The 16,643-nt window shown below is 39.4% G+C and overlaps 1 protein-coding gene across 1 annotated transcript in view; it reads left to right on the forward strand.

The window, feature by feature from the left end:
- Positions 1 to 16,643, forward strand: part of CTNNA3 (catenin (cadherin-associated protein), alpha 3) — a 518,658-nt gene that overhangs the window by 479,914 nt on the left and 22,101 nt on the right. The window contains exon 16 of the mRNA XM_009894002.1: positions 14,270 to 14,375. Within this exon, the coding sequence (XP_009892304.1) occupies positions 14,270 to 14,375 (106 nt within the window). The remainder of the gene's footprint in view (positions 1 to 14,269; positions 14,376 to 16,643) is intronic.

Here is a 16,643-nt window from a genome sequence, read left to right on the forward strand (position 1 = left end):
CAGCAGGAAACATGTATCTTATGAGTCTTACGATCTTCTAAGTAAGTACAGAAACCTAAATTTGTAAAGGTGCTTAGTTATCTCCATCATCCATTAAGGAGTCATGTTTTCTAAATATCTGAAAGCCCCAAAGTGGAATTCTTTGTTTAAATGGCAGTAGTGCATAAATGACATAGACCATAATGCCTATGGTGTATTCAAGGCATATCTATTGTGCGTAGGCAGTCCTTGTGTCAGGATGGCTGCACGCAGCAATAAATACCGTCAATAAAACACCCAGGCAATTAGCAGGTCTAGGGAAGCACTGAAAGGAGTTAGCAGGTGGGCTGGTGGCAGTTTAATAGCGCTTTGCCTGCTAAAATACAGAGAATTGCATGGGGAACATACTCAGCGCTCATTGCTTGTCCTCACCCGTTTCATAGCTGGAGTTTATGGCAGAGTGGGACTACGGTGATTTGTACCAGCTGCATACCGTACCTATGTTTGATCCATTGGCCATAGATATTTCCAAGGAAGTCAGGTGGAAGATATTGGAGAAGGATCTTACCTATCTTATATTTATGTACTATGTGCTGTGTTAATCTGGGAGGTGTAATGAAAGCTAGAAACCCGTTAAGAAAGCAGGTCGGTCTTTGTGTGCGTGTGTGAGACAGGTTTCCTAGACTTCCCAGTTTGTTTGGCTGGTATTGAAATCTAGATACACTGTCTTTACTTGCAAGGTAGTCTCCATGTAGAGGCAGTTACTCCAAAAGGTATCTAAGTGTCTCACCACAAAATACATGTGGTGTTTATTGATGTCACCTATGACATATGTGAGAGCAAAGTGAAATCATTAATTTTCCTTTGCAATTTATACTGTCATTTGATTAGTGGGATTGTGGTCAATTGGGTTGGGGGGGGAACAGATCAAAATGGTAAGATCAAGAATGACAGATTGGTCATAGTACATATAAATGCATAATTACAGCTATTAGGGTATAGAATACAGCTGGCACTATTACCCTGTATTACTGAATCAGAAGTCTCATTCTGTGACTCTAGTTCATGACAGTATCTTTGTCTTACTCTAATTCATAAAACAAGAGCTCTCTGAACTCCCAAGTTTGGGTTTTTCAGTGTTTGTTTTTAGATAATGAATTTACTATCTCTTGTTTGCTTTCATGTTGGAAAATCTAAAAATCTGCTAGAATACGGTTCTTTACAGCATGTACATCTTCTTTTGCTGCCATCCATTTTTCCCCCCAGGAATAAGTAAAGCATACTATATGTTTTACTCTGGGTTTGTGATGATGTAATTAAAAGCCTCTCCATAACTCCATGTCCAGAGGGTAGTTGGCACCTTCAACCTTCAGCTTGGCCTTTTTGAATTTACGTGTTTAGTTATGCATCTGCCAGAGCTCCTAATGGTTTCTTCCAGTAGTTTTTGTTTTTAAATTGCATTGATTGTTACGTATTAGCTTATTTTCTACATCCAGAAATGATCATACCTGCTTGAGGCCAGAGGGGGAAGTACTTTCTGCTCTTTTATATATGCTGTTTGTTTTACTGTTAAAACACGTGGGGTCAGATTCTACCATGCACTCCATCTCTGCTTTGTTCTAAAAACATGGAAGAGGCTTCAAAAGTTAGAAAACGTAACAATTCGATGTTTCACAGAATGTGCTAGTAAATTCTTTTAACTGCGTGCACGCTCCAGGCACTCCCCTGTACTCATTTGCATCCATGAGACAATGGATGGACTTGGAGCAGTGGACCAAGTGCAGACAAGCTGATTGGCTGAATCCAGCCACCTTCACCAAGAAGGATGCAGCCAAGTGGTGCAGGAGCTTTCTGGGTAGGAGTTCTAGAGTGTCCATAAGGTATCGATAAACAGCTGGGATGGAGAATCTGGCCCATCCAGATGCCCCAGGCAGTTCCTTCTGCAAAATTGATGAAACGCTGCATAGAAGTTAACTAGTAAATAGCCAGTAGAAACTGCTGCTGCAGGTGCAGAAATGGTGGCTTAGGACAGTCCTTCGTACCTCACTAAAGTATTGAGGATGCATGTAGTTTGGTTAATGAATAACAATGGGTTGAATCTGCACAGACTGGAGGACCACAGGCCAGCTGAATGATTAAAAACTCAGCAGAAGAGTGGTTTGGGAAGTCTCACAATCCAGCTGAACATGCTGTTGTGAGGACACTTGCAATAGAGAGTCCAGAGAGAAAGCAACTACCCTGTTTTAGAGACGATTTCCCACAAGAGCATTACCCTGTGCCAAGTTCCCAGTGACTTGGTTTTAACACTCTATTCATGAGTGTATATGCACTCTTGTAAAACTCCAAAAGGTAAGGTCTGCCATTAAGTTAATTTTTTTTTTTTAATGACACAATTAAACATGAAATAAATACCCTCAAAAAGTCATAGCATAGTGGTCATAAAGCACTGAATTCCAATTTGCCGTTTGACTTTTAGTCTCTACCTTTTGGAATTCACTGATTTTTAATTGCTGTAACAGGCCTTGCTACGAGGCATGTTCTGAAACAGTAAGGAAATAGTCTGGATATATATGTAGCTGGATTCTTTTAAAGAAAAAAATTAATAGAAAACAGATGCAACAAATAATTTTCAGAACAATTCATTTGCTTTCTCTCATTGGAGAACTGAAAAGATACACTTTGAAGAACAAAGGTTACAGCATAGCAAGAGGATTTTATAAGACAATATTGACTTACTTAAGTGGCATTGCTGTATGTTTGCACTGCACTGCTTACTTTCATATTTTGTTTCATTAGTAACCCTCCAATGGCTTTTTTCTGCTTCCAGGCTGTTAAGACTTGCTTTTTCTAGACCATGTTATAACTCCTGTTGAAACACATGGTCCACAAGAGTGGGAAGTGGATAGGCCACTCTGCAGTAGGGGTCCTTAGAGATAACTTGTGACTTGGCCGTAAGTCGCCTCTGTGCTTTGGAGAAAGTGCAGATGCGGAGCTGCAGTGCTGTTATATTTGAAACATATTCCACATAGCCAAACACCTCTGTATTTGCTCTCTCAGTTCTCACAGGAGAGAGCCCTAAGTACCTACAGTGCCTGCAGAAGTATCATGGAACGTGTGTCTGGCCTGTTTGTAAAGGACAAGATTTGACATCTCCCTTTGCATTGTCCACTTCGTTGCATAACCCAGGTCAGACTGCAAGGAAGCTGTGCATTTATGAACATGTATGCATGCAATTTTAATGTTATTTGTTCATAACCAAATAGTTTCTTATGGAAAGGCGTGGATTTTAAAAATTACTGAAACATACAGTCTGCAAGGCTATTAGATGGTGTCTTACCATAGAGATGTTAAAGTCTCTGGATAATTTCTGTTCATGACAGGGAAAATAGGAGAAGGGAGATTGATGAGGCAAACATCAGAGACTTTTCCAGTAATCAGCAAAAAAGTAACTGTAGATACGTAGCATAGTGATTAAAAATGACAGACATCCAAATTAAAGCCCGTGACTGCTAAGATCTGCTGACCTTAGCATCTAAAGAATCAAAGTGTCCTTTGCAAAGCTGGATTTGGAAGCATAAAGAGATGGAGAAACATCTGAAAGATAATGAGAGGAAAAAGAGGTAAGAAACAAATAATCGCTGCCAAAACTCGCTCACTTGTGATGATGTGTTATTCTTTCACATTGTACCAATACTGTTTGTGTATGGATGTGATAAACGGGGATTTTGGGAGAGATTTCCTGGTGGCACAGGAAAAAGTGGCTATGAAATAGCTAACTGGGGGAACCAATTTCTACATCTGTAATTTTTTTCCTCTGTAACTAAACAAAATGAAAATCATTGAGCTTCATAGGTGCTATCTGCTCATAACGGCATCATCAAATTTATTCAGTTATGCTATATTGTACAACAAACCACTGCTTTTGTTACAATTTTGTCTCTATTTTTATTAAACTACTTCCAAACACAGAAGTGTTTCTATGTTTACATGCAGAGCTGAAGATCTAAGAATTGCGAGCTCTTTCCATACTTACACCTGTGCACACAGATGGACAACCTTGGACATTGGGACTTTTCCTGTAGTCTTTGATGAAATGCATCATCAAAGTGTCCAGTTTATACTCAGTTGAGACCTATTGCAGGAGTGCGGCTTTCTGTCTTTCCACTATTTTTATCATGACAGGCATCCTTTCCTTTTTTCATTTTTCAAGTCCAGTGTAAAGTCCCCTGATAAAATAATTTAGTAACAACAACTAGCTTTGTGAATCCCTATGAAGTGTTTCTCATCTCCGGATCACAATGACAATTTTATATTCTTATTATTTTTATATATCTATATAAAATGATACATTAATTATATGATGTTTTGCTTGGTTGTTTTTAATGTATACACCTCCTGCAGCTGGGTAGAAATTGGACATTTTCGTTAATGCATTTCATCAGGGTTGGCAGGAGAAGCCCAAACGTCTCTGAAAAGTTTTGGACTTTCGGATTTATATTTGAAGGTAAAGGGTGTCTTTCTGTGAGTACAACTGTAAGTATGGGAAGATCTCACAATTCTTAAGTTTTCATCTCTGTAACTGTATGGAAACTTACAGCCAGTTCTGTGTTTCGTTGTTGCGCATATAAATATTCAATGCATATACATACGCGTCAGTCAGACATGTACAAACGTATCCCTTTGATGCTTTGCTTTCCACATTCTGTTGTTGCTGTGATTAGTTTTGTCAGACTTCTGATTTAAGAACTTGTAGTCAGGGTTTCAGCTGCTCCAGGCTACAAGTACAGCTCCTCTCCTGCCATACCTTCTTTTCTGTTCACACTTGAATTCTGCCTCGTGTTCTCTTCTCTTCTGTACTATTTTAAGATGTAGTTCCAAATTATGAAGCATCTTTGACAGCTAACATAATTTTCAGTAACTATTCAAGTAATATCAGCCTTTTTTCCCTGACTAACTATTTCAGGATTTCTCAGTTTCAAAAGTGTCATGATCAGGATGATGGAGCAGCACGCCGCTATATAGGACTGCATTCTGGAGCAAGAATTCCTTGTGTTAAGCCATATGCTTTTTAAAATTGGAGACCAGAAATAGCCCTTCTAGTGACAGTTATTCTGCAATACTGTCATGTTCACCTTCGACCCTGCAGCCAAGTTTTTAGTGCCTGGATTTTTTTAACAAAGTTTCTATAGCTGACAAAATAGGATATGTGAGCTTAGAAAAAAGAGTGTTTTGTCCTTTTCATATTTAAATAGCCGTAGTCCTACTTAATTAATCAAAGCAGAGAGAGGAAGAAAACACAGCGGATCATTAAAAAAAGGTCTCTTTTGTGTTTTAATATTAACGAATAGTTTGTCCAAACAGTAATACAAATGAGGGGCATTTTGTTTGTTGTTATGCAGTCACATTGTATTCTACAGGGTCAGAAATGGCCTGCTTTGGGAAAAGTGTGAAGGAGGTCAGGAACAGAGACTACGAAGGATGGACCTAAGGGCTTTCGCAGGCTGATAGCCAAGGACCATGCTGCTCTGTGGCACAGTCCCTGAGGGGCGGTGGTGGCTAACGAATGAGAATCACTGTTGCGCAGGCATGGCACCAAAGGTGAACTACAGATATACCACAGAGTCTTCATGATGTTTTGTGAAATTACCAGAAGACTCTGATTTTCTTCAGAGGCCACACAAGAAATCCTCATTTTAGTGAAATTCAGAGAATTTTAGATATTGCTGTCAGAATTGAATTTGGTAGGCACTAAAGGCCTTTGAAAAATCTGCTTCTGTATTGTCTACTAACTGCTGAGAAAATTTTTGATTGCTCTATTTTTGACTGGGATGGCAAAACACAGGAAGTAAGAGCAAGAAAAAGAAATAAATGACTGGGTTCCTCTTAGAGCAAAGCCTTCTAAATAATAGCTTTATTAATTTTGTAAAGCTGGTGAAAGCACAAGGGATTTGGGGAAAGAAGGATGACCTAGATAAGAAAACTACTGACATGAGATCAATGAAGTATCTAGATAGTAGAATCTGCCCCACAGCAGAAAAAGAAACAAATCATAGGACTGATAGAAACTTCTATTGATGTAAAAAAAAATTGTGGTAGTAACAGTACTTTGCAGTTCCCATTTAAGTACCACACTGGTGTCACAGATTTAACTTCTTCTGTGGATTATTACACTGGCCTTAATTTTCAGTATTTCATTAGCCACAGTTACATTATCATCCTGTAAAGATGTGGAAGAAGAGGGAAGTAGAGGTGGTCTCCTGCCAATTTAACTCAAAGGAAAAGGTCGAACTTTTGAACTGTTTCTGTGTTTAGTATTTTCCCCATTTCTTTGGTTTGTTCGAAGCTAGTGCTGTAGCATTCATTGGGCTAATTATTGCAGGTTTGTCCAGAAATTCTGTGTCGCTTCCTACTGTTCCCTGGAACAGAAGGTGGCCACTTTGACAGAATAGATGCCTTCGAGATAAGACACGCATGATGTCAGATAGGTGTCATTGATAGATGACGTAACCATATGAGTGTGCAAGTGCCGTATAATCCTCTTGTGCCACATAACCCAGTGACTGCAGTTGAAGAGGAGTCCCCATGTCAAGATTTTTCACAGAGCCTTACTGCTTACTCTGCCATAATAAGCTGAAGCTTTAAGAAGCAAACCCAAACCTAAACCATTCCACTGGCACTCGGCCTTTTCTTTTCAGTGTCTTACGTCTTTCCAGGAATTCTCCTACAGATGCCTTGTTTCTGTAAAAAAAGAGCAGAAGTGTTACTTCTCCTCTGTGTTTACCATTTTCCTATTGCCTTTTCTTCTGCAGCATGCTGGTATTGATTCCTGACAGGTTAGTGAGTGCACATAGCTTTTTTAAATTGCATCTACTTTTTTCTCTCCATACTTTTCTCAAGGTGATTCTTAATTCCAAGGCTGGTCTCCCAGCCTATTTCCTTTCCCATCCACATCAGCATCAAGTTTATTAAGCGCTCTTTTTCCCTTCATTCAAGTCATAAATAAAGAAATGAGCAGTGCAGAAACCAAGGCAGATCCCATCAAAACCGGGTTCCTTCTATGTTTCCCTCCGTTGTGACAGCGGCCCTTTGACAACCAGTGTGTCTTGGAGCATGCTCTTCCAGCAGTTTTGCATCTTCCTTGCAATTATTTGTCTAGGCCAAATATCCTTTAGGCAATTCATCAAAATGCAGCAGGAGACAGTTCCGGAAATCTGTCTGAAGATACATGGTATTTACAGCTTCTAATCTTTCCAGAAGCCATAAAAGCTTACTTTACATAGGTCTGACAATACTTATGCTTGAAAAAGCGTGTTGGCTGTTACTCATGTCTTTGTTATATTCTGCATGCTTACAACTTGTTTGTTTGATTATGAATCGATAGGATCTGTTGGCTTTCACTCCACTCTTGCTGTAAAAAAGCCTGTGCTTTTGGACCCCCTCTCACTTCTCTTCAGGGGAGATGCAGCCCCGATACATTGCCCATGCAAGAAGGCAAGAAAAGGGAAGAGAAACTTCTGTCTTAAACTTATTTTCTTTTCCAGAATTATAAAATAGTTACTAATATATGTGTTGTGTTCCCATTGCCTGGAGCATCGCTGACCCATTCCTGGGTTCATAAAATCCATGTATTTTTGTAAATCTTTAATTCCTTTACTCACAAAAGGTATTTATAGCTACAAAATACTGTTTAATACAGAGAGTTTACCTCACACCTTCAGCGTTTCTTTTCACTGTCCTTTTCTCATCTGGCTACACTTTTTTTAATATTACATTTATTTTGTTAATGAGTGGAACTGCTTCAGCCATTACATGTGTAAATGTTGAGTGTGGGTTTGGCCTTCAGGCAGTTTTGCTAGCATTAATTTTTTTTTTTCTCCTAATTTCCAAACCTGTAAACTCAGACTGGGATAGAAAGTGAGTGAAACTAGAGTCTTTCATACTCCCGTGTCCACACTTTAAAGAAATGGCAAAGGTGCGCTCTGAGATCCACCTGTACGATCTACAGTGATGTTCTCCTGATCTGAATTTCCTGAGGAACACTGCTGCCTCGTTTTTGTCTAGGTGTAACTGATAGAGACATGCAGCCAGGTGTAATAAAAGGTCTTTTTGGTTATAGTCTTGATTGAGCTGGGGGTGGGGGGCAGACAAAACAATAAACATGAGGATACATCCCTTGTTCTATGGGGTTTAGGCTCCCCTTTTCAATTGGGATCTGTAAGTATATATAATTCCAGTCACTTCATGAAAAAAAGAAAGAAAAGGCAAAATTGCAGTAAAAGATTTTTTTAAAAATATTGCTGGGAGAGGAGTATATTTTAGTGATAGATAGATTAGATTAGCTATTTACCAAGGAACTGGGAGTTTCACTTCCTTACAGCCTGGAGGGTTAAATCCACATTAGCCATGAGCGTTGTACCTGTAAATTCTGATTGCATGGGCACTTTGTTTTTCTGCAGCAAAGCTACTGCAGGAATTGATTGCAGAACTGATTCACTCAGTAAGTTAATAGACCATTTGTAATGAGTAAGGTGTGAATCCTGCTTCCTTATCCCTGCTCCCAGGCCTTCACACAATCACTAAGTTAAAAAAGAAAAAGAAAAAACAAACTTAAGAAACAGCTCATGGAGTAGAGACCAGAATGTGTGATGGGAATCCAGATTTCTTAACTGTGCCAGTATTAAAAGCATTTTGCATGGCAGCAGTGGGAAGGTAGAAGAAATTAGAAAGACACTATGTGTTTGGTTGGGGAAGAACTGCAGGAGGCACAAGTGGAACCAGGAAATGTAGTGACAGCTGAATTAACTGAATACTGTAGTATGTATAAAATATAATTAGTTCAGGAGTATCTTTCTGTCTCTGTGGATAATGGATGTACCTTATAAAACTAAATAAACTGACAGCAGTATAATTAATGCTTTTTCTCCAAGAGTAGACGTGTACTTTAAGTAACATGATAGTCACCTGGACGAGTGTTCTGACCTTCTTCACAAAGTTAAGAAATGTTCCAGTTGATTCCCATCAACCAGGAGCCCTAGCCAACAGTCAGCCTCATCCAAGACTGAACCCTGAGTGGTGTACAGGTTGGGGATGCTCAGACGGGCATTGCCTGGGGTTGGCCAGGATTGCCAGGCTGGATCCATTGCTGAGCTTTGACTGGAACAGCAGGGACCAAAGAGGTAGATGTATTGCTGGGTCTGTACTGGTTTGGAGTTAGTGCCGCCTTCTGCAAACCCAGAAGTACTGTGGGAGCTGTCAGGATTTGCTGAGCTAGAAATTAGGATGAATAATGTAGTGGTCAGTGCTTGAAGCTCAAGAATTTCACCTGACAAAGACCGCTCAGGTTGTGGTTTGGTGATGACAATAGTTGTGAAGCTTAAGTTTGTGCTTTGAAATGCTTGTAGTGCTATGAAATACTTACGTTTGATGGTAGCTTATGGTGTTGGACGTACATTAGGAGGAGTTTATTTTTTGAGACTGACTAGTCAGTCGAGCTCCCTATTGTTGTTTCTGATGCAGGGAAGTACAAAACGTGCTGAGGTGAGTACAGTGAGTAGTGAGTGAGTAAGCCACTCAGCTTTGCTCAGAGGCAGAAGACTCTACTCGTGGAAAAGGGCATGGCAAAGGCCTTTTGGATTTGAGGTAAGAGTACAAGTTTCTGTTCACGTAAGTATGAAGAGAATATTTTTGATAGTTACTTTCCAGAGTGACATTCCAGTATGAAGGAAAAAAAATAATGCCTGATACTGATCCCTGCTAATCATCGTTGTTAAGTTTAGGCAGACAGGGATGGAGTTACTCTGCAGATACACTATTTATCATGGCTCGGAGCGAGCATGATTAGATTGAGAATCTTAGGTCTCTCTTTCACAATTTTCCAACCCCCTTGGTGTCCTACTAATTAACATGGCCCAGCTTTTTTCTTCTTCTGATTGTACCTCCCAAGACACATTTCTGTGAAGCTTTTTTTCCTCCTACAATTTTGTTGAGATGTTCTAAACTGATTTAATTGTATACAATCTAACTACATTCCTTCTGGTTAGACTTAGCTGGACATCTCACTCAAATTATTTGTGATCTATTCCTAGTTTTCTCATTGGATAGAGCAGGTGGCATATAATTGCTCACAAATGTAGTACTTTTTGTCTCATATTTATTTTCATAGCCTTGAATGTTTTATCAGCGTACTTAGCTAGTAAGGCTCTATGCTTGGAAATAGTGAAGTGTAAGGGAAACAGATGTATTAGATCTTCCATGCAGTGAATCAAAGTCAGGCATTCAGAGGCTGTGAACCCAATGAAATGATTGGGAAAGAATTTCAGTAAATGCGGTAACTGAGTGTGTGAGATGTAGTTTGGCTTTGAATATTACAGAGATTAGAAGCAGGGGAAAAAATACTAAAATGAGGGTGACCGAAAAAAGAAGTACATGGACACCGCAGCAAAGAAATTAGATTTTTCTCCTATAGAAGAAGGAAAAAGATGCAGAACTCTGCGAAGGAGAAATTTTGTGAAGGTTTTGATCAGCAGATGGTACCTGGTGGGAAGGATTTTTTTATCTGTCTTCAAGCATGTGTTGTAGGTGCACGAGCTAAGATAATCTTCTTAAACTTCTACACGCAGATCTATAGTATCTATAGTAATTTGGTCATTCTTAAGAACTGGGCCAGTACCACAGTAGTCTCACAGATTAGTCAGGGATGCTTCAGTACCTTCTGGAGGAGAATCATGGACTATGTTTGTAAAATGTAAAATGGTACAATGATTTGTTTTTAGAACGAAGTGAAATATCTGAAAAAAAATCCAGACAGTGAGATGGATAGCTCAGGGAAACAGCCTCCCAAGCAAATGTTCTTTCATACTTCAAACTTGCCAGAAAAAAATACAAGTAAAAATAAAACTGGTAGGAAGCCGTCTACTGGCTGGGGAGAAGAACCTAGATTTAATAGACTTTTTGTGTCTTTTAACATCTGGATTGAGGGAGTTAATGTGAGCTAGTGGCATTCTGAATCTGCTGATCTGGTGCTAAATCAGGAAAACTGGGAATTCACAAAATGCACAGCTGCACCATTAACATTAGAAGGCAACGTGCGTTGAAACTGGTAGTCACTCACCAAACAACATGAAACTTCTTTGTTAAATTTAAAATGTAATAAAATTGTCAGACTGAAAGAGACCTCAGGAGGGGACTTAAATCATCCCATAATTCATAGCAGATGTCTGTCTAGTCTCGTCCAGTGTTGGAGATGCTACAGCCTCCTGGCTGCTCTGTTCCATTTCCTCATGATCTCAGCAACTTACCTCAAACTCCTTTTCTAGAATGTAAGCTCAGTACTACTGCCCCATCTACTGCAGCCATGGAGCTTATTTGAAGATTGTTACCATGTGTGTCCTACAGCCTGTCTTGCTTATGCTTCCTTCTTTGCCCCACTCCTAGCTTTGAAATCTCTGTATCAAAGAAGGGTTTAAACCCTCCAGCCTTTCCTTATTGGTCATGTTTATGATACGTCTAATCACCCTATTTGCACGGTCAAAACTTTGTTTGTGGGAGCCCACACAGAACTGCAGCTGCAGTCTTACCAAAACTGAGAAAGCAAAATGAAAACTGTTTTGGATATCTACCTATTTGTGTACCTTGGTGTGGCATCTGCTGTTTTCATAACAGCACTACCTCATGGACTCTTGTTCAGGCTGACCCACTGTAATAACCCCTGTGTCTTTCTTAAAACCTGCTATATAGGCTTTATCTCTCTTTCTATGCAGTTGATTATTTATGTCCAAATTTAGAGTTTGCAGTTGTCCCCATAGAAATTTCATCCTGTTTTTTTTTTTTTTTTTCTTCTGTCTGCTTCTTCCATTCGGGTGGTGATTCAGTAGAATTGATGTACTCTCCCAAGTATTCTTTTAAAAAGTATTTAGTGGATAGAATTGCCAAACATCATAAATTGGGACTAATGGCTCATTATGCTGTACCCCAAGGCAATTAAACCTGTACTTCATGTGAAAGGATCTGGATTTTACATGAAGGTAAAAAAAGGAGCACAGATAGTTCTTCCTGATCGTGTAGAAAAGGAGCCCTCTTTGTCTGTGTAACTTAACACGCTTTTTTCAACACTTTTTAATACAAGCCTGAGGCATTCTTAAACACTATTTCTAAACATTTATTCCAAGATATAGCTTTGGTTTATAGCTCATAAGCATCTTGCCTTACATTTCTTAGAGAATGTAGTAGAGAAGAACTAGAACCATTGGTGCAATTAGGTGGCAAGCGGAGCAGAAGTCTTGTCAGTCCTCATTGCTGAGTGTTCCTGTAATGGCTCTCACGGTGGCCGTATTTGTGGTGGAAAGAAATACTTCCTTTTTATTTGTTTGAAATATCTTTTTGGGGTGCAGTTGCTTCATTCTCGCTAGCCAGATCCTCTGAGAGACTTGCACATGTACAAGGAAATTGCCAGTTTAAATGAAGAGCTTTACCTTCAAAATACTTGGCCGGTGTATCTTCAGATGTCAAAAAAAGCTGCTGGCTGTTAGTAACAAGAATTACCTAAGCAGAAATTACTTGCACTGTTACGCCATCTCTCCTTTCCCCAGTTCTTTAAATCTGGGTTAGGTTCACCTTTTCTGTTGTCTCGCTGATAGACTGCGTTGTAACTTTCCAAGAGGGTACTGGACTGCTTGTAGTTTGTGCAGCACCTGAAAGACTTGCTGTGAACAACTGACATACCTGTGGCCTTTGGAACTTGCAACAATACAAATAGAAATGGAAAAACTAATCAGTGGACTGAAATGAAATAGTGGGAAGATTCAGTATGCAGTCGTAAGAATTCAGTTGTGCAACGAAGGATTAGAAGGGAAGATATCAGGAAAGGCAATTTAAGGGCATGGTGACGTTTGAAGTACTCAGTTCTGGATACACAGGATTGTGTTTCCAAATTCTTTCCTCACATACACTATTACTCTTCCGTAAACTTTGATCAGTTTGCTAAATAGGTTTTCCGTAACAAGAAGATACCTTTCTCTTGAAAAATAACAGGTAAAATACCCGATTCTAGGTTGTTCCAAATGTGGGCTTCAGAAATTGAGTATAAGGAACTGTAGTTTGTGAAGTATGCTTTTTCCCCAAGGATCAACAAATAGTTCTTTGCAAAGCAATATAATTAATCAAGAAAAGATTAAACATTGCCTGCCATGTTGTGTTGTCATCACTGTCTTTTTACTGAATGAAATGTTTCTATAACTACATATGATAATATTTTTAGGCTAAATGACTTTTTTACTGGAATGGTTTACCACCTTTATGCGTGAAACCAAATTGACTCCAAGGCAGAGTCTTCTCATTTGAACAAAAAGTATAGTAATCTTTTTCCATGGTTTCTACTTGCTTTGTCCATTGCAGAACTTTTATATTGATATGAGGCCTTCAGGAATGAAATGTTTATGTAATAACACTCAAAGTATTATTGTCAAAGATGTTAAATGCAAAGTTGAATTCAGCAGGGTTGCTCACTTGATACATGTGTGAAGTAAAATCAAGTGTTGATTTTAGTTCAGTTGAAGTATTTCAGCATTGAAGAAGCGGAAGCAAAAGAGAATATGAAGGTAATGGTTGTCAGTATTGCTTACCTTAAGTGGTCACGTTTTACTTCTTAGGTTCTAGAAACATTCTCATGTAATGAAGGAATTTTTTTGGATTTTGGGGGTGGGGGGTGGGCGGCGTTTGTACAAAAGAAAAAGAAGTTGGCCTCTAGACAAACTGGTGATGCGAACTTTACAGTTTTCCTAAACTGAAAATTGTGCTTTAAATACTTTATTTGGAGAGTACTTTCAATTCATGTTTGTGTACACCAATTAAGTTAAAAGAAGTCCAGTTTTTCTGACCAGATATCCATAATGAGTCTCAGAATACATCACTGTGCTGAACTTTCTTTGAACATATTTACTAGAAAATTCATGGACGGGAAAGGAACATAAACTTCATATAACCAAAGGAAAAGCAAATGGCACAAGTACCCTCTTAAAATCCGTGTCCTCAGGATTTGGCATGGGTTGTGCTTCCAGCATGAAAAAACTGCATCCAGCTGATGCCAAACAATACAAATTTGTGGAACATTAAAACCAAACAGTTGGGGGGGGGGGGGGGGGGGTGTTATGTATTGTTGTTTTTATTTAATTAGTGTTGCTTCTGTATGGATTAGTTGTTTTATTCAATTAAGTTGTTCTGTGCCTAATTTGCATGGATGTGATTTATTCTCAGTTTTTGAATAATGTAATAGGGTTCTTTGTTTCATTTGAAGGGGTAGAGGACCACTGAAGAACACATCTGATGTAATTAATGCAGCAAAAATGATTTCAGAGTCAGGATCAAGGATGGATGTCCTAGCACGGCTGATTGCCAATCAGGTAGGTTATTTATGCAGCAGTGTGTTAAACTTTGTCACAGATTAATCCGTCCACAGAACCTCCAACACCCGAGAAGATTGCTTACAAAAGCACTTGTGACATTTTTAGATCTACCTTAGATTTTCCTTTTCCGAATTTCTGAAGTGATGGATCCATAGATCCTGTCTTAATTGAATGCGTGCATTCTCTTCTTCATATATATCAGTGTGTCTGTTTGTATACACTTAAAAACACATAAGTGTATGTGTACTTATATCACAGATGTGTATCTACGTATGTGTATATTTGTGAGCTCCTTTAAGCTATGAATTCAACATTTTAGAGATACAGTATATATGAGCATATATATATATATGTGGAATAATTACTAAAATGATCAGTAATACAGCATTGTTCACACATGAAAGAAGGGTATAAAATCAAAAGGTTTCTAGGGTAGAATACAGCCGCAGCTGGTATGTGAAGAATCCGCTACATCTGCAATTCCCTGTACAATATTGCTTGCAAAGCAACACAGGGAGTGGAGCGGGGTGGAGACTCCACGGCCAAACCCTGTGATAATCCAGCAAACATGGGAATGAGATGGCACCACGGAACTGATGTGCGCTAACTCTAAGAAGAAGAACAGTGCGGAGGATGGAACGGAGTGGAGACACTGCAGCCAAATTCTGTGATAAAATGGGAACCTGAGAGCCAAATGGAACCCTTGAAGGTCTTATGGAACTGATAAATGCCTAATTATTACCCTGAGCCAATGATTTGTCACTTTTTAACAAAATGCTGTCCTTTGGGTGAACTTTGCTCATTATAATGTCATTATAATACCAAAACACACCTCCATCCCAAAGGTTACCTGCCCCTCCTTGAGTCTGCACCCTGAATTTTTTGTAAACTATACCTTTAAATGAGAGGCGAGAGAATTTTATACCAATCATAATAAAAGTATTTATGACTAGAGTCACTCAAACTCCACCTTGAAGGTAAAAAATAGTATAAAAATAGCCCAAGAAAGGGGGAATATCAGGGAAGACACCATCGTGAACAAGTCGAGGAGGACTCCATCGAAGACTGCCTTTGGCTTCTGGGATTAGTCGCCGGGCTGAGCCTCTCCTCCCCTCCATAAGGACGCTTGTGGGTAAGATTCGAACACTTGGCCATACCAAGCACTGCCCCGGGAAACTTGGAAATCTCTATAGAGTTGTTTTATAACTTAGCGCATTTGTAGCCAAGCTATATTACTAACTTCTTTAGTATTCGCGCGTGCTTTGCAGGCAGTCACTATCAATCACCGGCAGTCCAAAAGAACTTGTCTATCTGTTGCTTAAACAAACCGCACTGCGTAGGCAGCGAGTCGTTTGGGTTTCTCACTGAACGTGACCAAAGAGTGGCCGTGCGAGTTCATGAGCACAACTGGGCTGAAGGTGCGGTCCGCTATGAGTGTATCCAGAATCGTGACAGTTTAATATATTAGATGCGCCTGGACTGATGATAGTGGTGAATTGGGCGTCACTCAGAATTTAAACCTAGCCGCCCCTAGCCTCCCACCTCGGTGAGGAGTGTTAGAACGCAAGGGGGTTTATTTTCTGCCAAAACTACTTTGCCCCGTAATGCAACAGTATAAAATACATATATGTATTCATAGGTCCTTTATGAATGCAACTTTTTAGATGTATAGTGTAGTCCATTCTTGACTTTGGGTAAACTACCCAGAAACAACTGGAGTTCTTCAGGTGAGTCAGTTCAGACGTGGGAACACAGGATTGTTGGTTTGGCACCGAGTTCTGCTGAGCGGGCTTACTGTTTTGGACTGGTGCTAGGTCTCAGCACCAGTTACTAAGGTTACTGACTTTTTGTCTCTGTCTTTGAAATTATTTGTTTTCCACCCTATATATGTCACAGAACCTGTGCTTTTGCTGTGCCTAGGTTCTCTTTCCTGTCTCTCACCCCAACACTGGCCGTTTCTTTGGAGTACTGATGTCAAATGGGTTTCCATGTAAATAGCCTTCTGGGTAGTCAGTTTGGCCTCTGCATACCTGCAGTCTTGAGGTGATTGGTTTTTAGCATTTAAAAGAAATACATGGAATCATCAAACACAAAAGGTTAGAGCTATAAGGTGTACTTTATTTCCACTGCATTTTTAAAGCATCAGCTCAAAAAAACCCACCAAAAAACCTCCAACCAGGATCTATATAAATCAATGCACATGCACGTACTCATTTTCCTGGCCAAGACAACTGCATAGTAGCTTAGTAAATAAATACACCAAGC

This window comes from Charadrius vociferus, unplaced genomic scaffold (genome assembly GCF_000708025.1).
Source record: "Charadrius vociferus isolate BGI_N301 unplaced genomic scaffold, ASM70802v2 scaffold611, whole genome shotgun sequence".
Classification (NCBI taxonomy): Eukaryota; Metazoa; Chordata; class Aves; order Charadriiformes; family Charadriidae; genus Charadrius; species Charadrius vociferus.